The sequence below is a fragment of the Peromyscus eremicus genome, chromosome 1 (assembly GCF_949786415.1).
Source record: "Peromyscus eremicus chromosome 1, PerEre_H2_v1, whole genome shotgun sequence".
Lineage (NCBI taxonomy): Eukaryota > Metazoa > Chordata > Mammalia > Rodentia > Cricetidae > Peromyscus > Peromyscus eremicus.
In genome coordinates this window covers 159094911-159121225 of record NC_081416.1, presented here as the reverse complement: position 1 = coordinate 159121225, position 26315 = coordinate 159094911, and the positions used below count along the sequence as shown (strand labels likewise).

Genomic DNA, 26315 nt, shown 5'->3' with positions numbered 1-26315 from the left:
TGCAGCAGAGCAGAGGAGGAGGCAGGCAAGGCCGTGCTGCACTGGAGGGTGGAGGAGTGTCCCCGGGAAGATATGGAAGCTCAGGAGGCGGTGAGGGGGCTGGGGGAGGAGCAGAGGCTGCAGGGGAGGCAGAGGCTGCATACCAGGCTGTATCCTGTGGAGATAAGCAGAGCCCTGAAGTCATCTGAGTCCATGCTGCCTGTCTGCTTCTGCTCCCAGGACGCAGGCATAGCAGGACCAGGCCCAGAGTAGGCCCCATGTGCACAGCGGACAGACAGCACAGTGGAGGAGGGGGCAGGGACAGGAGGCCCGGAGACACCAGGTAAGGGGAAAGTGTCCAGAGATGTGAGGAAGGAGGCAAGAGAGCCGGGAGACAGCACATGATGGCAGGGAGGGACGGTGAGTGGGGAGGAGAGGAGAGGAGAGAGAGAGAGAGAGAAGAGCAGTTAATGCCACAGTCTGCTGGGCCCAGGGTGCGTACCTGCCGGTCGTTCTCCACGTCGTAGCCCAGGCTGATGAGGCAGGCCTTGAATTCCTCAGGCCCCAGTGCCCCGCCATGGTCCTGCCGGGGGCCATCCAAGGCAGGCGTACAGGGGCAGTGCAGAGACCAGGCCACACAAGTGGGAGAGGGGCCAGGCCACATGCAGTGGGCAGGGGAGGAGGACACATGGGGAAGGGAAACACACAGTTAGAGTGATGTAGACAAGGTGGTGGCCAGGGATGGGCGAGGCAGGTAGAGGTCTCCATGGCCTCAGTGGGGCTGGAGTGGGCATCATGGAGGACCAAGTCCAGGGCTCAAAGACAGAGCGGACCTTTCCCTGCCTTCAGAGTGTCTGCAGGAGAGAGGGCATAAGAGGCTGCACACTGGTACCCACAGAAGCTGAGCAGCGGTGGTACTGGGTCAAAGGTCATCTGGATCCGAATTTTAAAAACACTGCATATGGGGACCAGAGTCCTAGGTCAGACTGACAAGGACCCTGCCTCGAGGGCAGGGCCTGGAACCTCTGCCCACTGGCTTTGTGTGTATTCCACACCCTCTCAGCAGCAGGGGTCCTGCCCACCCTGCGACAGTGGCTGATGGAATGGATGGATGGACGCAAAGATGGAGAGGGGAGCACAGGACATAACAGGAAGAAAGGCCACACTGTGCCAGCATGGGGCGGGCAGCTTACCTTGTCAAAGTGGTTGAAGGAGGCCCGGAACTCTTGCATCTGCTCCTGGCTAATACCCTTGGCGTCTCGGGTGAGGATCTGGTTCTCCACCTCGTTGATGGTGCGGGCAATGGTGGTGAGCAGCTGCTCCCAGCCCACACGGATATGCTGAAGGAGGAAGAGGGTGTGATGGGATGGTCTGAGGAGAAGGGCATCTACACCTCATCTATGGGCAGCAAACACTGGACCCTGGCAGGTCATGTGCCTCACCTACTCCACCTATGGGTGTGGCAGGGGAGCAAAGGCCAAGATGCTTGTATTAAAGGACAAACTCTTTAGAGTTGTGCTGGTCACTGGTCAGTAACTGACCCTGAGGGAGTGGACCCCACGGTGGTTTGTGGCACCATGGATTGGCACACTGGAACATGGAACAGGACCCTCAGGTTCTAGCGCAACCCTCCTCACGCTTGGGGGCTGTCCAACAGGTGGCCAGGGCTTGCTGCTCAAGGAGGGTTGAGAGTGCCATGGCACCGGTGGGAGGGAACGGGACCCTTCCAGGCAGGAGGAGTCTGTCTCCGGGAACCACGCTTCCTCAGACGTCTCTGTACACTAGCCATCTGTCTTCTCTTTTACTTTTTAAAGAACCTTTTGGCGTTCTGAGACGGTCTCCTTCTACATGAAGTCCAGCCTGGCTAGAACTCCCCCCATCCCTCCTGCTTCCGCCACTGAAGGCTGGGGTTTGGGCCGTTCACTACTGTGTCCAGCTTTTCAGCAGCCTCTCCATGGTATTTAAGGAGGCGCACCTCCATGGTGTAGTTGGTGTGCTTGTTGTCGAAGATGAGGGCCTCCTGGATGAGCTGGTGCTGCTGCTCCAGCAGGTCCAGGTTGGGCTTGTAGTCCACAATGCTGAGCTCATACTGCTTCAGGTGACTTAGCTGGTCCTCCAGAGTCCCATTCATCTCGATGGAGATGCGCCCGATCTCCTGCAGGGAGGAGAGCCAGATGACACCAGCCCTGGCTACTGCCCCATCTGGAAGGCCTGAGCTCTCTGCTACTTCCATCCCACTCTTTGGTGACGGCAGGGAGCCTGTCATGCCCTTGACCACTCTGAGGTCCTGCACTATGACAGCTGATTGCACAAAGGGGACTCCTGGAGGGCAGGCCAAGTGACTTGGGAAACTGTGTTCACCCTTTGAGTGCACACACCTTCACCCTATGACAGAACTCTTCTGTTCCTTAAAAACAGGTAAAATAAGGGGGGGGGGCCCCCTGCAGGGCATCTGGCATAAGGACTTGGCTGCTGGCAGAACGCCCATGCCCATGGCTCCCCACTGCTGCACTCTAAAACTAGTACCAACCCTTGAGCTGCCACCGTGCCCCTCAGGGTTTGCTGAGATGTAACGAGGGTACACTGAGCACTTGGGGAGGGGCACGCAGAACTGCTACTGGCCCCTTACAAACCCTCCCATGCCTGTCAGGAGGCTCCCTAGGGACCATGTTGCTCACAGCTACTCTGCAGCCCTCACAGAGTGTGGAAAGCAAGCCAGCTCCAGGCGCAGATCGGTGCAGGCTCAAACCAGCTCTGGCCGATCTTTAGCCAGGCTTTCATTTCCATCTGCGTAGTCCTACGAGATGGACTGCAACAGTGAGAGCCGCGATCAGATCTGCCTGCCAGAGCCATGCAATCTGCAGCCTGGACCCCAGGGATCACTGGGCCCCGATAACCCACCCGCTCTCTCAGCTGACAGGTTCCTGGGCTCCCTGGGGTGGGGGGTGGGGGAGGCTCACCTCCATCTTGGTCTGGATCCAGGGCCCCACCACATTGGCCTGGCTGGGCTCCCTGGGGTGGGGGGTAGGGGAGGCTCACCTCCATCTTGGTCTGGATCCAGGGCCCCACCACATTGGCCTGGCTGGCAAACTGTCGACGGAGGTGCTCATTGGACTGCTGTTTGCTCTGCTCTTCCAGGAGCGCGTGGTCCCGCTTTGGCACCAGCTGCTGCACCTGTGGGGACGTGCAGCCGCAGAGGTCAGGCGGCGGCTTCCCACCTGGACAGCCCAGCTCTCGCATGCCCAGAGCGCCCTGGCCTACCTTCTCCCACTTGGAGTTGATGATCTGGGGGGTGACGGTAGTGTAGGGGTTGCTGCCCGACAGCTTGATGTGGTTGCTCTCGGCGATCCTCTGGGCCTCCTTGTGGATGGCCAGTATGGCCTCACGCTCCCTGTCGGCATCTGGCAGGGTGGACTTGAACTGGTCATGAGCTGAGATCAGGCCCTAGAGGGCGAATAGGAGTAAGGAGTGCAGCCTGCATTTCTGGGGGGATGGGGGTGTCCCCTAGAGGGTGGGATGGGGCACCTCAATCTCCTCGATGGTGTGGACGATGAACATGTCCTGCAAGTCCTCCATGGCACTCTCCATCCAGTTGTTGAAGGGTGCAGCTCGCTTGGCATACTCCAGGTGCAGCTGATCGATGGTCTCTAGCTGTTTCTCTGTTTTCTACAGTGTGCAGAGAGGGACGGGGACAGGGAGGCAAAGGGGGGTCAGCTGGTGAGGAGACACCTGAGGGCCTGAAGACACCCTTTTAGAAGTCCCAACATCACTAAAGGGCATCAGGCTCCCTGGTGACACACCCCTCCTCACCTCCAAGGCTTCCCTTCGACTGTGGGTCAGGGAGCCCAGGGCATCCCACTGGTCACAGATCTTCTGGCACCGTGTGTTGACATTGTGGGAGTCATAGTAGTCCAGCTCGCTGTGGAGCACACAGACAGAAATGAGACCCAGCAGAGGGGGCAGAGGCATGCATAGACACACTCTGTATCAGGTGACAGGACTGAAGAAAGTACCTGCTCTGGACTAGAGCAGGCGTCTGGGCAGAGCTGGGCTTCCTTTCACTCTAGGCTGCTGACTACAGCATGGGCACCAGGCCTGGCAGCCAGGAGGCTGGAGATCAATGTCAGTGTCTGCCTCAATCACTCCACCCCATTTTTCTTTTTTTTTTTTTTTTCCTTCTAGACAGTCTCACTGTAAAGCCATGGCTGACCTGGAACTTGATTTGTAGACCAGGCTAGCTGGGAACTCAAGAGATCTTCCTTCCCCTACATTCTGAGTATTGGGATTAAAGGTGTGTATCCCCACACCCTCAGGATTTGTTTTTTGCCTCCCTCCCACCTTGTTGGGGTTTCTGCTGCTAGGCTGCATATTTCAGGCTAGCTGGCCCAAGAGCTTTGGGGAAGTCAGGAGGGCCAGGGTTCCACAGCACCCAGTTTTTAGTGGGCTAGGGACTGAACGCAGGTTGTCAGGCTCACGTGGTACTGGCCCTCTCCACTTGACTTTTAAGACAAGGTCTCTCACTGAACCCGGAGCTCATAGGATCCTCTTGTCTCTACCTGACTAGGTTGAGATTACAGACACGTGCCACTATGCAGATTTTTACATGTGCTGTGGGATACAAACATGTCCTCACGCTTGTTTGACAAGTGCTCCACCAACTGAGCAATCATCATGTGTGCTCATGGAGACCAGAAGTCCCCAGCGCAGTACACTCTTGAGCACTGATCATATCTCCAGCTCTCTCTTCTTTCTAAAAGTTCATCCATCCATCCATCCATCCATCCATCCATCCATCCATCCATCCATCCCTCGATCCACCCACCCACCCACCCACCCGCCCGTTTATTTAGTGTGTGTGGAGGTCAGAGGACAATCTGTGGGAGCTGCCTCTCTTCCACCATGTGAGTCTCAGGATCCAACTCAGGTTTCCAGGCTTGGCGGCAAATGCCTTGACCCACTGAGCCATTGTCCTGGCTCCAGGCTGCTCTTTCAATTTCAACAACATCCAGCAGAGGCAGCAGTAGTGGCTCAGAACTACAATGCCGGCACAAGGGATTCAAAAGCGGGAGGATCGCTGTAAGTTTAAGGCCAGTTGGGCTACAGAATTTCAGGTCTTTATGAACTAGAGACCCTGCTTTAAAACCAAACCAGGAGGCAAACCAATAATGGCAGTGGTCCAATTTACCCCAAGTCTGACTTTCTACAGTACTAGTTACTGCCTAAAACAGGAAGGTCTGGGTTGTCTTTAAAGATTCTATTTATAAGTACTCATTACAAAATTATTTGAAAGCTGGGCATGGTAGTACACGCCTTTAATCCCGGCACTCAGGAGGCAGGGCAGACGGATCTCTGGGTTCGAGGCCAGGCTGGGCTACAGAGCGAGTTCCAGGACAGCCAGGGCCACCCAGGGAAATCCTGTCTGGAAAACCTAACTCCTAAAACCCCCCAACCCCAGCTGTCCTATTTCACTCCTGCTGCTGATCTCGTCTGCTGCGGCTCATCTACAGTGAAGCTTTGTGACAGGCACGGACGCACGGGAGGTGACGGCAGACTCCAGTGCTGGTGCCGTCTATGGTCTCGGCGTGCAGCCTGCGCGCGCACACACACACACACACACACACACACACACACACACACACACACACACTCACTCTGTATCCCTGGCCCATGACTGACTTGAGAAATGTCAAGCTGATGCCATTCTTGTTGGTGGCCGAACATGAACCTAGAGGCACAGGATGGTACCTCCTCGAGGGCCATGTCTAAAATGCTGCTTCTGGAGCTGCCTGACACTGCCGCAGGGGAACAGACCTCACCTCACGGGGCTGGGACCTAGTATCTGAAGAGCAGGCTAACCCCAAGTCGGCTTCAGGGCGGCCCACCTATCACGCATATGAATTGCTTTCCTTGGACAAGCGCGTCTCTGGAGGGTAACTCAAACAAGGTTATGGGTCCCAGTACCACAGTTCTGTCTCTGGTATGCAAATGAGCATCCTGTAGCCCACAGTGGTAAGAAGAAGGAGGGAGCCAGCCCTGCTCCTAAGGCCCCACTGGCGCAGGTGGGAGGGTCTTGAAGTACTGCACAAGTCTGGGGTGACTAGCGGGTGGGGGTGTCTGTGGAAAGAGCAGCTCCAGCCAAGGAGCTTATTTTGGAGCAGACGGCTATTTTGGGAGCTCCTCCAGGGCCTGTGGATTTTCCATGAAGTAATGGGCTAGGCCTCCCACTCCCTGGGTCCTTCTTGCTGCTGGCCACTGCAATGGTAGAATAAGGACCCTATTCACAGCTCCTGAGGCGCAGTGTACTAACTGTGCACAAATTTATCTGACTGGGTGGGGGAGGGAGGGACATCAGCCACTTGGAAACCCTTACAGTGAGTGTATTCTGAGCAGGAGGAACAGGAGCAGGCAGAACAACAGGCTCACTGTACAGCACTCCCCACATGGAGGAGGGGCCTAAAGAGCTACACCGGGCAGCAGGCAGGAAGAGGGACCCCAAGAGCCTGAGGACTCAGGACAAGCAGCCAGAGTCCAAACCCGTGCTGGAGAACCTAGGTCCTTTATGGTTCTCATTGGTGTTGAGAGAGTAGGGCAGAAGACTCCATCCTGTAAGGCCCTCCTGGCGTAAGGGAGGAGGCAGGGGCTGAGAACTGGGACAGAACTCTAAGCTGGCAGGTGGTGGTGCCATAGGTGCACACATACTTGAGCTCCTGGGCAATTGCAGCAATCTGCTCCACGCGGTCCTGGTGTGCGGCCAGGTCACTCTCAAAGGCCTCGTGCTTGCGGATCAGAGCTTTGATGTCTGACAGGGTGGCTGTCTCATAGTCCCGGTGCTTCAGCATGGCCTCCTTCCCTGCAGATATGGCAGAGAGGAACCTGAACAAGAGCCTGGCAGCTACAGAGCCATCCAAGGGGAAGAGGTGCAGCGATATGGACCACATCTGTTACTCTAGAGGACGGAGCCTAGAAACTCTTGGAACCTTCTTTCTCTCCCCTCAGGGATCTCTAAGCCTAGTTATGTTCTATGAAGTTCTGTATAGACTTAGGGGATACTCTGGTGTTTGTGGGCCTGAGACAGACATCTCAGTGTAACTCCCATGCTCTAAACAGCATTTCTTACTGGTGGAGACCCAGAGGGTAGGATAGTTGAAAAGTTAGACACCCATCTGGAGAGGACGGAGACTGGGAGAAGCCCTTGGGCTTGCACCAGGCCTGGCAGGATCAGGAAAGGGGCAGGCACAGAGTCTGGGCCCTGGAGCTGGGCCTGTGCCAGCTCTTTGGAGCCTGCTCTCCTGGGTGGTGGTCCTATCCCAATCTTGTTGCCCCACCCGCTTTCTTGGCACAGTGGGTGGGACTGTCCAGACTCTTTGAAGGAAGGGAGAAACACTGTTATTAGTCCTGGAGCCGGGCTAATTACATGCCCAGAGCAAAAGCCCAAGCAGCCATGCTAGTAAGTTAAGGGACTATAGGGGACTAAGGGAAAAACCAGCCAGGACGGCAGTCAGACTCCACTTCCTCCTCAAGGAGCCCTGTTCCCAAGAGCCTCTGGGACCACCCTCAGATCTATCCCCAGAGCACCCGACAAACAGCTGGCACCCCTTGGCCAATCTATCATTTGTAAAAACGGTGCCAGCAACAGCACCTTTGTGGCCTTGAGTCATCCTGAATTTTAGTGTTTAAGAATGGAAAGCAGAGTCAGTACCACCCCCACCCCCATCTCAGCCACGCCCAGGCTCATCTGCCTAGCAACGGCCAGGCGCCCCAGGCCAGGGCTGGCACTAGCAGGCAAGAGGTGGGCCTGGAAAACTGACTCCACAGGCCTGCCACCCCTGCCCCAGGCTGGAGGGCTTAACCACAAGGCAAGCTTGCAATTCGCTTCTCCAAACTGCTTTCTCCCAACTGGTTTCTCTCAAGGGTGGGAACCAGAAATAGCAGCTGAGGAAAACTCAGGCTTCAGCTGTTTTAGCAGAGAACTGGCAAGAGTGTCCTACAGGGCAGCCACGAGAGGAGTGTGGGGTTTTGGTTTACTCCCAGACAGTCATGTCCCTCTGGAAAGCATCCACGTGGGCCCCACCACTACTGAGCCCCCTCCCCCAGGGCAGGCTGATCTAACTAGGTCCCAGCAGTGGAGAGGGGCTGTAGAGCACCCTGTCTTCAGGGTTTTACAATGATTCACAATACAGACTGAGCTCAGCAGAAGAGTGGGCAGGTCACCATGGGGACTTAAGCCTGGTGGGAGGTACAGGTGGCTGCAGCTGGGGCTCACTGCACTCATCCCACCAGTGCAAGCCTGTCCCCAGGCATTCTCAGGAGCCCTGAGGGGTTACCATGCCCACAGCCTATGAAACCAGTTGCCCAGACCTCTAGCAGCCCTGGGCTGGATTCTCTAGTTCATCTGGTGAGAACCACAGAATAATCTAAAAAACAAGCTGGCAAGAAACCTCAGAAAATGACAGCAGAAAATACCTTAGCTACATGTGGGGCACAAGGGTTAGACATCCCTTATATCCTTGCCGGCCCTCACAAGAGCAGTGCAAGCATACGTGCCTGAGTCCTCTCGGGGCAGGGCCAAGCACAGCTAAGTGGCTCAGATCCACAAGCATGTGTGGGGTATTTTGTTTGGATTCTCAAGACAGTATCTCACATTATAGTCTAGACTACTCTGGAACCCCCTATATAGCCTCAGTTTCCCTAGGACAGAGATTACAGGCATGAGTTGCCACATCTGGCTAGAGATGTGTGTTGAATGAATGAATTAACTAAATGGGGCCTCATTCCCTCTCATGTGGCATCATAGCCAAGGAGGGTGCCATCACACCCTCCTTGAAGGGGCACGGTTTCCGAGGCAGGAGGCAGTGCCCGCACCTAGCCTAGCCCGCTGTCTCAGCTAACCACGTCTTCTGTATCCTATACCGGCTCCTCCTCGGCAGAGAAGGGGAAGCTGGCTGCTCTGGACAAGAGCAGGGCTGATGTGAGACAGGAGCAGAGTGGATGCCATTTATGTGGGCTGTGCAGTCGCCTAGTGTCTCCAGGGGGTCTCAGCATCTGGCTAGGTTGGAACTATATGCCCACAGAGCTAAGAAGGCTCCCCGTGGAGCCATGGTGTGGAAGGGATGGAAAAACCACAGGGTAGCTAAGGAAATGCAAGTAAGCAGGGTGGCAGTGGTGGGAATGCGGGTGGGGAAAGGAGGGTTCTTCTGGAGGGCTTTTTATGTTTTGGCATTGGAGATGAACCCTGGGCCACCACTGAGTGACAGCTGTCTGTGAGTGTGACATGGTGTGCCTTTTGCTTTTCATGGGCATTTTCTGGGGCCTTTAGGTCTCCTGGGAATCTGGAATCTCAGTGATGGAGTGGGTCTGGACCAGAGGCCAAGGACGTGATGGAATTCTACATGCTGAGCCAGAGCCAGGCAGCTGCAGGACTGACTGCTGGGAAACAGGATTTGGGACGGGGTGGTGACGAGTCAGGGAGCACCATCTTTAGATCTGCCTGTGGAGCCAGGAGGCGGCTGGAGAGATAGACTTATGCATCTGGGCCAATGTGGTGTGAAACTCAGTCACAGATAGCATGGTGGGCTGAACATGGGCTCGAGAACTGTTCCTGGAAGAGACAGGGCAAGTGCGCAGGCACAAGGAAGAGCCTTGGCTGTGTTCCTGGATAATCTAGGAAGGGGCTCACCTATGAGCCATCGTAGGCCACAGCAAAGAGGCATACGGGGAACCTGGACAGCAGAGTGCTTTGCTGCTTAACCCAAAACCCATAACCATGCTTAACCATAAAACCAAAGCAGCATTTCTGCAGCCAGGCAGACCCAACATGGCAGGAACTATGTGTGCTTGAACAGCTGAGAGTGGAGAACAGAACAAGGGAACATGAGAAGCATACCATCGGTCCAGGCCTCGTGGATGGAGGCCTTCTGTCGGAACTTCTCTGCCAGGTGATCAAGTCGCTCCAGCCTGCGGATTTCATTCAGCAGCCACTCTTCATAGCCCTTTTCAGCCTGCTCCAGGTGTTGCCAGCCATTGTTGATGTCCTGTGGGGCAGGAGGGAGAGCAAGGGTCTCACAAGATGTTGGTGGAGAGGTCTACCTGATCCTACCTTGCAGTTTTGTCTACATGGGCCAGCATGGACCAATGCTTTGTGTGTGTGTGTGTGTGTGTGTGTGTGTGTGTGTGTGTGTGTGTGTGTGTGTGTGTTGTAGGTACCCACAGAAGACAGAAGATGGCTTTCAATCTCCAGGGGAAGGAATTACAGGCAGCTGTGAGCTGCCTCATGGATGCTGGGAACTGGATCCTCTGAAAATGCCTAACCACTGACCATCTCACTGGGAACACAGACATTGACTCTTTAATCAATGACTAACTGAATGACTCTTAGCATGAGTGGGTGGGTGGGCAAATCAATGGATGGATGCTGCCAAGGAGACTATGAAGGGTGTCTTGCTGTCCCTCCCTTTATGAAGGGTCTCAGACATTTGCTAGGCCTGGAGTCCCAGCAGACTAGGGGTACTGATTCAAGTGGTCCACACAAACTGTGGTATGGCTGGTAGTAGTGCAGAGAATTCTGGGTGTAAAACCTCAGGAGAAATAGGGAAATGTGAAGTACACCTTCTCACCATCCCTGCCCTGAATTAAGAAGATGCCAGCTAAGCATTATATCCTAGTGTGATTCAACAGGTGATGCCCCTAGGCCCTGAGGGGGAAGGGGGTAAACTCACCGAGACCATCCTGCCCTCGGAGGGCATGAAGGCAGGCCGGTTGCTGAGCCGGAGCTTGGTCTGCAGTGTGTTGAAGTTGATCTCTAACTGGCACTTCTCCTGCACCTTGGGGGGCTTGTGAACACGCCGATAGTCTCGGAAGTCCTCTAGCTTCTGCTGCATCTCCTGGATGGTCTTCTGAGGCACACGGTCCTCCAGCCAGGGGATGGTGCGTCGGATCCACTCCAGAAGCTGTGGGCCCACAGGAATCATGGTGGCCATTGCAGAGCTGCTCAGAGTGCTGACGGGGTCTCCCCCCCAGCTTACAGGGATACAGGATGCAGCCCTGTTCTCAGGGATGGCTTGCCTCCAAACCCAAATTCTCCACTATTTCTGTTGGGACCACACAACATATAGTTCTGGGAATGTGTGATCTCCTGGAGCACTCGGCTACCCGCTTCTTCCTATTCATGCCTCTGCTCTGCGTCTTTCTTACCCAAATTGAAGTGGGCAGTTCAAGTCTACTGTCCCTTCCCAGAAGACCCCCTTCCAGACTGTCACAGGACTTGTGACTGCTGACCTCACTGGCCACAGCTGTCTTGAGACTTGCTCTGCCTGGGTTTATTGACTGCAGCTTACACAATAGTAAGAGCCTACAATGTGTTTGCCTCAGTTGGGTGCCAGTGCATACAAAAGGCCTAGCACCTAAAAATAGAAAACTGGAAAAAAGCAAAACAAAACAAAAAACAACAACAAAAAGCCCAAAAAAACAAAAAACCGTATTCTTATGACCTACTCTGATCTTTGACAGCGTGAGGAAGAGTACCAACAAGCCAACAGACTGGGTCTTCAAAAACAATCCCGAACAGTAAAGTAGTTATTACCAGCACAGATAAGCACAGAATGGTTCTTAGTGGCAAAGACAAAGCTAAGAAAAGAGGCACCGGGGCTGGTGAATGGTGCCCAAGAACATGACTTCTGCCTTGTCTTGGGGTTGGGGATGACTGGCTTTTTTGTTTTTGCCTTTTGTTCTATCATCCCTGACAAAAGCTAGGGCCTTGCACATGGTAAGCAAGAGCTCCAGCAACCAGCTCCACCCCAGCCCCAGCTCCACCAGTGGACACCCTCAACCAGCTCCACCCCAGCCCCAGCTCCACCAGTGGACACCCTCAACCAGCTCCACCCCAGCCCCAGCTCCACCAGTGGACACCCTCAACCAGCTCCACCCCAGCCCCAGCTCCACCAGTGGACACCCTCAACCAGCTCCACCCCAGCCCCAGCTCCGCCAGTGGACACCCTCAACCAGCTCCACCCCAGCCCCAGCACGGCCAGTGTACACCCTCAACTGGGGGAAGTTGGCCACTTTGGGTTGACTGTTGAACATCTTTCAAGTTTCCAGTCCACGAAATCTTAAAGCCTGGGGCGAGGATGTGGCTCAGAGGGTGAGTGCTTGCCTAGCATGCATGAGGCCCCATGTTTGACATCTAGCACCTCAAACCAGTAATCCTGAAATCCTCCAGGTCTAGGAGTCATGGTTCTAAGAACACAGGTATGCTCTTTGGAAACTGAAACCGAACATCTTGGTAGAAACCCAAGCTCTGGACTCAAGCATGGTGAATTCCAAACCAAGTTCTGTACTCCACATTTTCTTGGTCTCATTGCTACATCTACTTGCACAGCAAAATGATATTTGTTATTCCAGTACTTGGGAGGTGGAGGCAGGTGGATGAGAAATCCCAAGGCCAGACTGGGCTACATAAGACTCCGTTTACTTCTCCTGCCTCCCTGTGTACCCCACTCTCCCGCAAACCCCAAACCTTCATTTTTTATTTGATATGTATGGGTATTTTGCTTGCATGTATGTCTATGTTCCACTGGCCCCCAGAGGCCAGGAACTGAACTCAGGTCTTCTGGAAGAACAAGCAGCACTCCTAACAGCTGGGCCATCTCTCTGGCCCTCCCTGCCTATATTTCACTCTGGTGGGGCATGGAGCACACACTCACATCACTGGCCAGGCGTTCGTAATCTTCCATCAGGTGCTCGTTCTCCTGGTTCACAGCCAGCACCTTGCAGATGCGGTTGGCAGCAGTCTCAGCCTGGGGTGGGGAAGCACACAGTCAGGACTGCCTGGGGCTGGGGACCCTCCCTCCTAACAAGCAGGTCCCTCGAAAGCAGCTTGTCCAAGACCCACAGAGAACTCCCCAAAGAGGAAAGAGAGGAAGTACATCTCCAATAAGATGATGGCCTCGAGCGGCCATGTCCTTAGGGGCCTTGTTGAGAAGGGTAGTGGCAAGACTTGAGCCCCTGCTTAGAACCAGGCTTCTAGTGCCCAGGAATGGGTGGGGCTGTGCTGAACCTAAGAACTGGCAAGAGTCTCCCCTTGAATGGGAACATCGCTGGAGGTGGGGTGCCAGTACTATGGAGTCCCTGTGGTCAGTGCATGCTCTGCCCCTTCTGGCTCCCACTCAAGAGGTGCGGCTGACTATAGGAGCTCACACGGGCAACAAATCACAATCTGAGGGGCAGAAGAAAGCATGGGGAGGGCAGACACAGAGCTGGCCCCTGGTCCCGAACTCTAAGGAACCTGAGTGAGGGGAAAGTACCACACAGGAGAAGGGAGGCAGGTACCTTTCAGGCAGCACAGAAAAGGTCCAAGAAGAGTTGGAACGGCAACAGAACAGGAACAGAAATAGTGAGGAGGGTCTACAGAGTGATGAGGAGGAAAACAAAGCTCGGGAGCCAGCTCCAGGCCCGGCACACTTTCTCATTCACACATGGCACAGGGATAGGCAGGGGTCGACAGAGCAGCCACAGGTGGTGTGAACCTGGGTGCACACCACACACCATGCTGCAGGAAGCACCCGGGCCTAACACCAGAACTTGTTTCAGGGTGAGACTCACAAGGGCCTATGCCAGAGGTGCTGCTGGGGTCAGCTTCTGACCCTAACTGAGCATACTGCTGGTACCCTAAGCTCTAACCTACTCTGCTGCTGGGGTGCTGCCAGCCAGGTGTTCTGCTTCACTGCTGGGACATGGGGCATTTTAGGTGCTCAGGATTGATGAATTTAAGTGCATAAAGGAAGAAAGAATGAATGCTTTGGGAACCAGACACAGGGAAGAGAGCACTCTTGTGCCAGGCCTGAATTCACCCAGGAAACACCCTTTGAGGAGACAGAATTGGCCTCTGGGAAAAGGACAGCAACAGTAAAAGGCACTGCCAGATGTCCCGAGGTACACTCTTTGAGGAGAAAGGTGAATCTAGCAGGTTCCCCACTCTCCTCCCTGTACGACCAGGCTGACCTCTACCTTAGGAGGTATGCCAGTCACACGTTTTCTGAGCCCAGATGTCCCCAAACTTGCAACTGCTCTGCCCTGGACTTTTCTGCTAGTAACTGATCATCTACTCCCTCAAAGCCTCCCTCTACCAGACCTAAGGATAGTTCCAGATGTGGAGGCATTTCAGGTAAAAGGAAAAGCAAACACAACACGAGGCCAGGGAGGCCCACTGTGGGTGTGTCCAGTGGTAGCCATGCTGTTAGCTGGGGCTGGCCATTACCTGTTCCCACTCAGCCTTCCTTACCTGGGGCGGGGGGAGGTGGGGGGGGATGATATGGGCATCCTCCTTCCCCGTGCCCTCCAGCATAACATACCAGATACAAGAGCTAACCCATGCTGGGCAGATGGAAAGGGGCTCTGAAAGCTGGCTCTCTGGGGAGGGGTCTGGAAAGAACTGGGTAGCCTTGCTGTGCCACGGACTGCCTTAAGCCCTGGAGCTTATTATTTCATGCCTAGAAAAATTCTGTGAGGGGTAATAGGACTCTCAACTCATAAATGGGGACACTGAGGTAAAGTAACCTATTCAAGATCACGCACCAAGAGAGGGCAAAGCAGGGGCAGACCAGACTGCCCACAGTGAGGCACCCACTGGATGTAATGCTCTAATCTAAGAAGGCAGTCTACAGAAGACGACAGATGCAGTGTTGGAGCCTCAGTTTCCTTTTCTTTCAGATGGGTCTAATGGCCTTGGAGAGGGCCCAGTGAGGCAAATGTTCCCAAAACAAGCACCCATCCCTCCTTAGCTCCTGGCCACTAACACGATGCTGCTGTCCAAACAACTTTTCAAGACCAGGAGGGCACAGAAGTGTCCAGTCCTCTGCATAGAACCATGGGTCCCTGACAGGAGCCACGACGTGGTGTGAGGTCAGCAGACCTCAGGGAGACTCAGGACACAATAGACACGTTTACCTGTCCCGCCTATATCTGCTCCAGAGGCAGCCTGCTCTCAGGAGCCTCCTCAGTGTCTGGGCAGGAAAGAATTTCCTGAAAGGAGGTTCACCAGGTAAGCGGCCCTGAAGTAGAGGTCAGGACAAGCAAGGGGTCATCGCCCGGCTTTATCATCTACTGTGATGCTGGACCTCTATTCCTGTCTGTGGTTCGAGCCGTGTCGCTATCTACCATAGGTGGCTATGCTCAAATGCAAGAATGTCTGTGAGGTTTTGGGACAGATTCACCACTGGTCAGCCAGGGCTCTACCCAGGTACATGTGGACCCACAGTGCTGGCGTGCATGTGACAGAAAGGGCAAATCTGAGTCCATAGCAGTGGACTCCCACCCTGGCTCACCTTCTGGGCCCCCGAGAAAGCGTGGTAGAAGCAGGACACGTAAGTCATGATGGCCTTCTCATCTGGCCTCAGAGTGCCCACAATATCTGCGCAGAGAGAGAGAGAGAAAGAGAGAGACAGGAGAGAGTGAAAGACGCAGGAGGGAGGTGGCCAGCTGGCCCAAGGCTCATGCGGGAAGAATAGCGCTTGCTCTGGACTGGAAGCCAGTGGAGCTCAGACCTGGGGGAAATGCCCTGCCAATGTGTGCAGAAGGGCCATCAGGCTCTGAGGGAGGGGCCTCCTGTTCAACCAGGCCACTGAAACAAACTAACTAGACTGTATGAAGCAGTTGCATTTGGAGCAGAAAAGTCAAAAGTTAAGCGACTGTTTTCTGAAAGCCTGAACCATGTCACCTGAACTACCAACCATTTTTTCATAAACTCCAAATGATGTTGGGCTCAATAACACACACCTGTAATTCTGGCACTCAGGAGGTGGAGGCAGGAAGAGCTACAGAGTAAGATCAGGTCTCAAAAAGAGAGAGTCAGGCATAGTGTCACACACTGGCAATTCTAACACCCAAGAGGCAGACAGGAAGATCACTGAAACTGAAAGTTCAAGTCCAGCCTGGTCTACATAGAAAATCCTAGGATTACCAGGATAGCCAGGGCTACATCAAGACACTGTCTCAAAAAAAAAAAAAAAAAAAAAAAAAAAAAAAAAAAAAAGCCGGGTGGCGGGCGGCGCAGGCCTTTAATTCCAGCACTTGGGAGGCAGAGGCAGATGGTTCTCTGAGTTCGAGGCCAGCCTGGTCTACAAAAAGAGTTCCAGGACAGCCAGGGCTACACAGAGAAACTGTCTTGAAAAACAAACAAAAAAGAAAACAATAACAAAAATCCCAAGTGGTCGTACATGCCAGCACTTGGGAGGTGGACAAAAAGAGTATCAGGACTTTTTATAGCTGGTTAAGCTACATGAGACCCTGTCTCAAAAAACAAAAACCAGGGCTGGAGAGATGGCTCAGAGGTCAAGAGCACTGGCTGCTCTTCCAGAGGTCCTGAGTTCAATTCCCAGCAACCACATGGTGGCTCACAACCATCTATAATTTGATCTGGTGCCCTCTTCTGGCATGCAGTCAGAATACTGTATATATAATAAATAAATAAATCTTTAAAAAACAAAACAAAACAAAACAAACAAACAAACAAACAAACAAAAAAACCCAAAAACCAACCAAACAAAAAAGAACTGGAGAGACGGCTCAGCAATTAAAAAACACTGGCTGCTCTTCCAGAGGACTCCTGGTTCAATTCCCAGCACCCACATGGCAGCTCACAACCATCTGTAACTCTAGTTCCAGAGGATCCAACACTTGGCCTCCCTAGGCAGCAGGTACACATGTGGTACAGAGACACACGTGCATAAAACAAAAATAAATAAATTTAAGAAAGAAGGAGAAAACCCTAAGCTAAGCAGAGGCCTCCCAGGCTCTAGAGTGAAGCACAGCTGGATGCCTTTTGCTACTCTGCTTTCCTGTCCTTGTCATCTCTCCAGGCTCCACTGCCTCCACTGCCTGTGCAGCCTTTACCTGGCAGCCTCTGCTTCTGGTGAAGCCCCTTTCCAGCGGATGGCCCTGGGCTACCAGTGGATCCAGCAGTCTCTACCACACCACCCTGCCCCCTGGCCTCCACTGGCTCCTCATCACATCACATGACCTGTCTGTCTCACCTACTAGGAAGTAAGCTTCCTTGAATCAGCAGGAACCTGTGTCCTCACTGCCTGAACAGAGCCTGGTATACAGTAGGCACCCACAGACTGAGCAAGGACTAGATAGGCAGCAATGCCCAGGACTGAGGGAGCTGGCTTCTAGTCCAAGAGAGGCCACTACCGTCTGCAAGAGAAATGAAGTGAGCGTGAGAGGCGAGAGGCAGCAGCGGCATTGGGCAGTGGCGGCGAGGAGGACTGCCTGGCCCTGCCCGGTACCTTCTGCGCTCCTGAAAAGGCATGGTAGAAGCTGGACACATATGTCATTATGGCCTTCTCGTCGGGCCGGGCTGTGTTCACGATGTCTGTAAGTGAACAACAAGGGTTAAGTGGCCCAAGCAGGGGTGAGGCCACTTGCTAGGACCCACAGGCTCCCAGAGCCACAACTAAGCCAGGGGAAGGACCCTCTAAGCTGATTCAATGCCAGTTGGGCTCAGCTACATCCTAACCTCCCCCCATGGGCTCAGGAAAGACCAAAGCTGTGGTAACTGAACTGGAATGAGGCCACTTCCTTTCTCTGAGAATGGCCTCAAGGGGCAGCAGGACAGTGAACTCCAAGGGCCATCAGAGGCCAGAGACATGGGTCTTGCCTGGAGGTGGTGCTGGCTGGGAAATGGAGCAAAGCCGGAAAAGGAAAAAACAACATTCCACTCTGGCGGGCTCCAGACCCCAGGCCTTCAGCTGGTCAGGAGAGAGGTCAGGGTTGTTCACAGGAAGCCAGGGGCGGGCCTCTTCAGCCACCTTGCCCGCTCTGTGAGTCTAGACAGTCCACGATCCCAGAAAAGCCGACTCTTTAAGCACGGCCCTCTCTCCCTCTTCTGCCATTCTGGATGCATCTGGCCACCTCTGGCTCATGGTGCACTGCTCTGGCCCCCTCGGGTTCATCCGACCTTTCTCCCTGGCTCAGCCAGTTAGAGCCCCAAGGTTTTCCCTAGGCTTGATGAGTTGCGCAGCCCAGCCAAAGCTAGGCCCAGATAGATGAGGCCCCGGAAACACAGTGCTGATTGAACACAGGGAGGCACTCACCCTCAGCATCCAACATCTTGGGGATATCAAGGTATTTTTCAGCCACTTCAAAAGCATTGTTTAGGTTGGTGACTGGATCATCCTGGGCAGACAGGTGGGAGAAATGTGGAATTCTATCAGGAGCAGAACACAGATCATTGTAAAAGGCAAAGGGCTGGCCTGAGACAGGAGAGCCCTGAGGAGCAGGGCTGGAAAGTGTCTTCGGAATTCTCATCCCTGTGTGCTCTACACAATTCCTGCCCAAAGCTGGCTGTAGGTGTGGTCCAGGCTTGGGAGACCATGGCGTGTGTATATCAAGTAAGAACACACATGTTTCCCTCTCTACAACACCCCAGTGCCTACCCAACGGGCCTGGTTTGCTTCACTTCCCTCACCACTTTACTGAGGCTAACCTCAGTAGAACCCCTGTTCCCACCACACCCAAGCAGGCTAGGTACATGTTCTCCCCCAACACTCCTGATTGAGTTCTCTCAGGCTCCAGGGCCCTGCCCCAACCAGAGCAGCCCAAAAGTACCATCATTCCGCAGCAGCTGTCTGGCCCTGAACTCTGCAATCCCATTGGCCTGGTGTGACACAGGTGGCTGGCTGCTTTGGACATGGTTCCCTGTCTTCTCCAGGAGGCCAGGCTTGCAGCTTTGTGTAAGCAAATAAGAGCAAGCCTGCACAGGAAATGGTGGCCTCCTGGAAGGTTTGAAACCCCCTTCTTTCCTCCCCCAGACAGAAGAATGCTTCTAGAATCCAGAAGGTCAAGAAAGGGGGTCAAAGGTCAAGTAAGACCGGTCCTAAAACAGTCCAGTCAGTTGCAATGCCCATGGAGGGACAGTGCCTGAGGGTGTCCAGGAGGTGAACGCCAGCCACCAAGCTAGTGACCAGGAGAGACTAGCATGAGGTTCCCCCAGCTCCCCTGGCTGGGCAGAATCCAGGTCACATACCTTCCTCAGCTTGTCATACTCAATCAGCTCGGGCCTGTGCCGGTGGATGAGGGCATTGAAGGCCAGACCATCTTTCCAGCTGTAAGAGAAGGCAAAGGTTATGAGGCGGCTCCTTGCTGCCTTGGGAGAGCCTACAGCAATGACTAAATCCCACACACAGAAGGCTCAGTGTGCGGCAGGCACTGCAGGGACATGGTATGCCAGGGTAGCTTTGAGCCCACCTCCGAAGCCGGACAGTCTGAGAAAAAGTACTGGCTCAGCACCGACCACGTGACCTTGAGCAAATCACAGAGCTGTGTCCTCAGTTTCTATGCCTAGAAAGTGGGGATAGCGGCCACAGCTATCTCAGGGCTGCTGTGAGCGTTTAAGATTCACAGAACCTTACATGTGACAAGTCCTGGGTGTCTGCTGATTGATGAGATGGCCTAAGTAGCCTGCGCTGCATACAAGGGCTCATTAAACAGAACAGGCCCGCACCAGGGGACACTATGGGAGGTGGGTGGGATCCTGAACTCTGGCTGACGCAATCACGCAGGCACAGGCAAGGGGCTGGCTACATGCCTGAGTGTTGGGTGGACTGAAGTTCTCTGGAGCAAAATGATCCCTACAAAGTCACAAGCTAGATTAGGCACATTGTCTTCCCCGAGATCCTGTAAGGATTGGTTCCTTCCAGGATGGATTTCTGTATCACCTGCTCAGAATGGGTCTCCTGCTTACGTCCCATCTCCTCACTGCTTGAAACAAGCAGCCCAACCATCTGTATCTGGGTTGCCTACTGGTCCTCAGTTGGGAGGGCAGGTGAGCCCTGCAGGGAGCCACTGCTGTGCCCCCAAGTGTGGAAGCAGCAGGCAAGCTGTAGATACTTACTGACTCAAGAAGTGAAGTTATAGTGAGGTCACCTGCAGGCAGCAGAGGAAGCTACACTGAGCAGAGCCACCAAGGGGAACTATGTGCTTTCAAGGACAGAGCACAATGAGAAAGGTCCTGACAGCAGCATGGGCCCCAGAGAGGCCGAGGACAAAGCAGCGGGCCCTGTGGACCCTGTCCCAGAGGCTTAGGTGGTAAAGTCATGCACTTTGAGTTCAAGCGCACCCCAGGCAGACAACAGCCTCCTGCTGCTCTGGCCTCACAGGGCACAAACTCTGTCCACCTCAGTTTATAGTAACTGCATCTATCCTCTGCCTCCTTCACTCCGGTAACAGCGACCACTGGCTGGGTTGAGTTTTGCTGACCTTAGCTGATAGAGAGCACATTCTCTGAAGTTAAACACAATGGCAATCTATGCACTGGTCACTTTTGCAGTGTGCAAATGAAGAAAGAGGCTGACTGTGGCCCCTGAGAGCCACTTTGCTTAAGGAAGAAGTGCTGGCAAGCCTGCAGCTCTTTTAAGAACTTTACAGTCTCCTCTCTGAACAGACTGTCCATGAGCACACAGGGCCTATGGCAGGGCGGGACTTACCGAGGCTCGCCCTATCACAGACCGACATGAAAACATGAGGAAGGAAGGACCTGGATCCCAGGACAAGCAGGGTGCTGCCAGGCACCTACCTGATATGGAAGTTCTGGACGTTGACGTTTTTGTATGGGGCTGTCTTTCTCTGGCACCAGAGGAGGAGCCCTTCCTTGGCAGAGGTCTCTGCAAAGCACACAATGACAGAAAGATAAGGTCAAGACTAAGCCCACAGACGAGGGCTCAAGCTGGACAGTCCTTTGGCCTCAGGCATGGGTACCAAATGAAACCCCAGGGAAAAGACAGCAGCCATAATACAGCAGCAGCAGTGGCAGCTGCTCCCACTCTGGATGTGGATGGATCTCTGCCCATCCAACTGCCAGCACACAGAGCCTAGCTCCAAGAAGCTTTGTCACTGGGGCTATCCCAGAAAGGAGCAAGGTCAGGACATGAACCTGTCCCCATCCCTGACTAGCCTGCTCTTAGCCACTAGGCCACATGGTGTGGGAGCCCTGGAGACTAGCCTCAGGCTGTTTACAATAAGCCCCCAGGTGCCATCTTTTCCTTGTGGGTAACTAGGCAGTCTTTACACTGGGAGTCCTACAATCCTACAGGAACATATCTACCCTGGTTACCATGGTGACCTAGCACCCAGGAGCCCCACCACACACTGGCCTGGTAGCACACAGTAGCTAGTTGGAAGTGGCAACATTCCTGGATGGCCTAAGCAGTCCAAGACACATCCCCTCAATAGGTATGTGGAACAGAAAGAAAAAGAAGCCAAGTCACCAGGCTATACATCCTGGTCTACTTCACGAGGAGAACATGGGGTTAGTTCAAGAACTTGAGGCCACAAAGCACCAGTGTCCTGGTGTAACCTGGGGCCGGGAAGGGCTGTGGGAGAGATGGGCCCCAAGCAAGCATGGAAGCATGGAGACAAAACCAAGAGTTCTTTCTTAATTTCCCCCGTCCTGGGAGAGTGAAGATGCCTCTGCCATGGCTTACCTTCCACAGAGATGTCTTGGATGGCGAACCTGAGGATGATGGTCCAGATCATTCCCAGGGTCATCTTTGCATTGCCATCCACAATCTCTGCACACGGGACAAAGGGCAGGGGAAAAGAAGGTTGTTAATGAGAGCCAGGCTCCTTGCCTCACCCCCAGGCAGAGCCTTAGCAGGAGGAAGCACCCAGTATTCTCTAATACTATCCTCGAAGTCCCCAGGCCTCTGTACACGTGCTTCCTAGTCACCAAGGCCTTTTCTCCACTGGCAGCTCATAGGACTGCTCCTCCCAAGGTTGTCCCAGGCCTGTGGTCCTTACCTCACACTTGTCATCCACTACTGTGGCAAAATTCCACCTTTATGTGAGTAACCTGCACTTAGGGCTAAGTAGGTCTTTGCTCAGCCCACTTGTTACACCAACACCTACTAAGGACCACCCACTTCCTTTCTGCCACCACCTATGCGGTCTCTTGCACAAGCAGACCATGTCGTCTCCTAGTGACCTACAGCCTGCCTGCCTCTGTGCACAGTAGGTGTCCCAACTTAAAGCTCATTTACAGCAGACAATATTAGGTAAGCAGTCTACGACTTGAGCTCTAGGGAAGGCAGGGGAATGGAATGTCTGTCCTGCCTTCCCAGGATTCACAGCTATTGATCCAGATACCAAGCAGGGCTACCTGCCCACTACAGCATGGGGACAAACAGCTCTCCCATCAGAAAAGTTAAGCTAAACTTCAAGAGGGCTGGGTTCCTTCAGTCGAGGGCCATGCCCCATCCCACAGCTGACACAGGTACAGGCTGGCCAGAGTTCTGGAAGGAAGAGGCATGACACACCCACCAGATGTTTCTGGGCTTCAAATCGCCCCTCTCATAGCCCTGAGGAAGAAGCCATGTTCCTCGGGGCCAGTGTTCTCAAGCATGCTCTGTGAGGCTGCCCTCTACCCTTTTCTAGGCGTGTGATGGCCATAGGGATTGGGACAGAATCACTCAGGACTTGAAGAGGGAAGGGACATTTGCAGACCGGGTCCCTTCTGTGTTTATAGACGAGCCTCAGAACAAAACAAACGCAGCTGTGAGAGTGCAGGGCTGGAGTGGAGCCCGGAGCCAAGATCCATGAGAGGACAGAAAATCTCTGGGCCCGACTGAATTTGGGGGTTTGGATTTTTTAAACAAACACCAAACTACCTCTACTGTGGCATGCAAGGCTTGGCACTCCTCTTCAGAGGTCCCAGGCTGGGGCAGGGCCTTGGAATTCAGAGGTGCACATTCTGGCCTAAAGTCCTGGCCAAATTCTCAGCCCTGTCATTAATGGCAATTAGTTTTCTTTGTTTTTCTAAAAGCTGGGACAACATGAATGTCAGGACAAGAAACTGCACTTTGACTAATGAGCAGAGCTGGGAGCCCAGGCTGCTGGCAGCCTCTGGGCTCCATGGTCCTTGTCTCATCCAAAGGTGCCTGGGAACCCAACTCCAGGGCCCTAAGGAGCTGCTGTTCTAGGGTGGGCTGGCCTAGGGTTGGTGGCACAGATTTGGGAGTCCATTCAGGAGAGGGATCTTGGGTGTCCAGGGTCATGTGCTCAGTCTGTTCGGCTGGACCAAAGCCTAGGGGCTGACCTTTGACCTTGTATATCCTGTTCCAATACCCTGCTCAGGTTATTAGCTCCCTTCTCTCCTTGTATTTCCTTCTACTTATACGGAGTAGGCAGGGGTGCTCTTGGCAGACAGAAACCAGGTCATGTGTACAGGGTCCAACTCGCAAAGATTCCTCCTCACCCCCAGTGCATACTAGCTTTTGCTTAGGGTGTAGAGGCTGTGGATCCTTCACGCTATCAACGGCAGTAGCCATTGTTGATCACTATTGAGAAGGTACTGGGGGGTTAAGTGCAAAGCTTTCTGTATTCAGCACACAGAAGTCCTGCCTGGGAGCCCAGCTGAGTGGGCACCCACCCCTGCTCACCTTCTGCCCCGATAGACACTAGCTTGACTCCCTTGCTGGCGATGAAGTCCAAGGCCTTGTTCACATTGTTGATCTTGTGAACTCGCATCTTCCCCCGCTCTGGCTTAGGCAACCGCTCCCCTGAGGAGAAAGGCGGTGAGAGGTCTTTATAGCTACCCAAGCCACTCCAGCCCTACCACACAGGCTGAAGCTGTCCCATGGTAGAGCTGCAGTGAAGGGTGACATGCTCCTCCTGGTGGCAAGGGGGCAGCATCAGCACCTGCTGGGACAGGGTGCAGTGTGGGCTGCACAATGCTCCCTGAGCCTCACCTGAAATGACCTCCAGGAGAAGCATGAGTTTGAGCCCATCCCGGAAGTCCTCATCGATGTTCTCAATCTGAGTTCCAGCCTTCCGCAGGTGGGAGTTGCACCAGGCTGTGAAGGTCTGGAAAAGAGAACAGAGAAGGATCAAGGTTTCCACCAAGTAGTACTGACCCTGAAACCACCCTCCATATACGTCATGCCGTTAAGACAGCATCTCATGTAGCCCAGGCTGGTCTCAAGCTAGCTATATAGCTAAGGATAGCCTTGGACTCATAGCCCTTCTGCCTCCACCTCCCAAATACTGAGATTGCAGAATTCTGGTACCACATCCAGCTACATACATTTCCCCCCCTGATCTTAAAAGTGATCCAGGCAGGCAGTTAAAGAGGACACTGAAGCCTATGGGAAACATGCCAGCCACACAATCACTTGGGGGATAACTTAAATGTGGAACCCAATGACAAAACTACAGAAAGTAGTTACTGCCTGCTGTGCCTGACTTGTAGGCTCTGGATGCCAGAAACAGTTGGACCGAGGAGCTTAAGACCTCATTCCCAGACCCCGGTCCAAGAGGGCATAGGTTCTTTTGTTTGTTTTTTGTTTGTTTGTTTGTTTTGAGACAGGGATTCTCTGTGTAGCTTTGGAGCCTGTCCTGGAACTCGCTTTGGAGACCAGGCTGGCCTCAAACAGGTTCTTTTTTTTTTTTTTTACTTAGCATCCTGCTGAGGGAGGACCTCAGCTATGACCTTCCTATTACTGGTCAGATATGACTCGGGCTAAGAACACTACTGGGTGAGCAACGCATTCTACAAATCAAGGCTCACTGGTCTTTCTTGGAGCTGAGGTAGCCTAGCAGCCAAGCCCTCCCATTTAAGGCCAGGGCTTTGAGCCCCAATTCTGTCCCACAGTTTGCTGTCTTACAGGTCCAACACCTGGCCTCTCTATATGGCCCGTTCTTTCAAATCTTGAGAACTGGATGTGCTGTAAGGTAAGTGGAGGGCAGTCATATCTGAGAAGTTTCTGAAGATCTGTGGAAGGTGAAAGCACGTGTTCTGGAATGGAGGGCTGCAGTCCCAGACCCCACCACACCGCAAACAATGGCAGAACACCCAAGTGCAGAGCCACTCAGCGCCTGCAAGCTGGAGCGTGTTGTCTGTGCCACAGAAGCGACTCAGATCAGTTAACACCAACAAGCCCAGGCGTCTTCTGGGGGAAACTGGCCCTTTCCCTTCCACAGCACAGTCTGGGAAAACCCAAGCCTCTGCTTCGCCTAGGAGCCCCCAGAACAGAAACGGGCAACCCGCCAGGGACATGCAAGAGCACATTCCATGCCTGGGGTGTAAGCAAAGGCCACACGGGGTGCCAAGGGCTTCCATGGAGCCTCTGGCCAAGTATCATGTGTTTTGACAACTGCCGTCAGGCCTGCTCACTCAGAGACTCCACACAAGGCGCCTCCCAGACAAAGATGCTGCCTAATTAATACGTCAACCTACAGCAGGGACTCAGCAAACGAGGGAAACGAGAGTGGCAAAACTCAACCACCCACACCCACCCCTGCTGCCATGCAGAGGTCCTTGTCTGGGAGACAGAGACCCCCTTCTGGTTGCACACTGCTATTTCTCAACTAACCATGCCTCTGCCTACTTTGTGGCCTTGCAATGGAACCAACACTTACTCATCACTCAAAATGCAGCCCATGTGGGTGTGGTGATACATGCTTATAATTCCAGCACTCAGGAGGCTGAGGCAGGAAGATCATAGTTTGAGACCAACCTGAGCTACAGAGCAAGAATCTGTCTCAAACAAAACAAATCAAACCAAAAGCAGCCCACAGTACAGCTCCCTCAATGTGCCACTCAGACAGGCCCTCTGTGCAGTGGGCATCACAGCACCTCTCACAGTCTCTGACAGCTGTCTCTTCTATCATCCACAGCTGCAAGCTCCTCTAGGGGAGGGACTCCAGAGCAGGTTTTCATTTAGCTGTTTGCGAATCCCCTTCCCCTCTAGCCCCATTTCCCTTGCTTCCTCCTGGGAACTCTGAATCTAGACAAACCAGGTCAGACCTGAGACAAGTTTCCCAACCTTTCCTAACATCCATTGCCTCTTCTGTAAATGGCAATGAAGATGCCACTGGAGCTGTGAGCATTACAAGGACCCTAGGTGAAACCCTGCGCACTAAGAGCATGACAATGCTCAATGTCTCCTCCTTCCCTGGTTTCAGGAACCCAGTTTATCCCTTCCACAAGTACCTGCTGTGTTCTGTCCTCCCAGGATGCAGGCACAGACCATAGCGCTCATCAAGCAGCATTTTCCACCCACTTCTCTATCTTTATCCCCCCTGCCCTTTTGGATGGGGTGTATGTGAGGATACTAGCCCCTCTCTCACTATGTAGCTGAGGCCAGATTTGAATTCTTTTCATTTTGAAGGCTGGAAGAGGGCATTGAATTCACTGGAACTGGAATTATAAACAGTTGTGAGTTGCCATGTGGGTGCTGGAAATTGAACACAGGCCCTCTAGGAGAACAGCCAGTGCTCTTTACTGCTCAGCCATCTTCCTGCCTTAGCTTTGAACTCTTGATCTTCCTGCCTCCACCTCCCAAGTGCTA

General features: G+C 53.6%; 1 protein-coding gene across 5 annotated transcripts in view; it reads right to left on the bottom strand.

The window, feature by feature from the left end:
* Actn4 (actinin alpha 4) overlaps nt 1-26315 on the bottom strand; it is a 68986-nt gene that overhangs the window by 1782 nt on the left and 40889 nt on the right. The window contains exons 2-20 of one of the 5 annotated variants that reach the window (XM_059276587.1): nt 23715-23829; nt 23406-23525; nt 21453-21539; nt 20546-20633; nt 18998-19076; nt 18066-18147; nt 17259-17344; nt 12678-12770; nt 10695-10925; nt 9863-10010; nt 6679-6829; nt 3790-3898; nt 3505-3645; nt 3241-3423; nt 3019-3153; nt 1955-2134; nt 1173-1319; nt 482-562; nt 144-209 (exon numbers count right to left, since the gene is read on the bottom strand). In XM_059276587.1, coding sequence (XP_059132570.1) covers nt 144-209; nt 482-562; nt 1173-1319; nt 1955-2134; nt 3019-3153; nt 3241-3423; nt 3505-3645; nt 3790-3898; nt 6679-6829; nt 9863-10010; nt 10695-10925; nt 12678-12770; nt 17259-17344; nt 18066-18147; nt 18998-19076; nt 20546-20633; nt 21453-21539; nt 23406-23525; nt 23715-23829 — 2322 coding nt within the window. Of the gene's footprint in view, nt 1-143; nt 210-481; nt 563-1172; nt 1320-1954; nt 2135-3018; nt 3154-3240; nt 3424-3504; nt 3646-3789; nt 3899-6678; nt 6830-9862; nt 10011-10694; nt 10926-12677; nt 12771-15296; nt 15383-17258; nt 17345-18065; nt 18148-18997; nt 19077-20545; nt 20634-21452; nt 21540-23405; nt 23526-23714; nt 23830-26315 lie in introns of all 5 variants that reach the window. The other 4 variants (XM_059276559.1, XM_059276580.1, XM_059276563.1 and 1 more) reach the window with 4 other exon arrangements.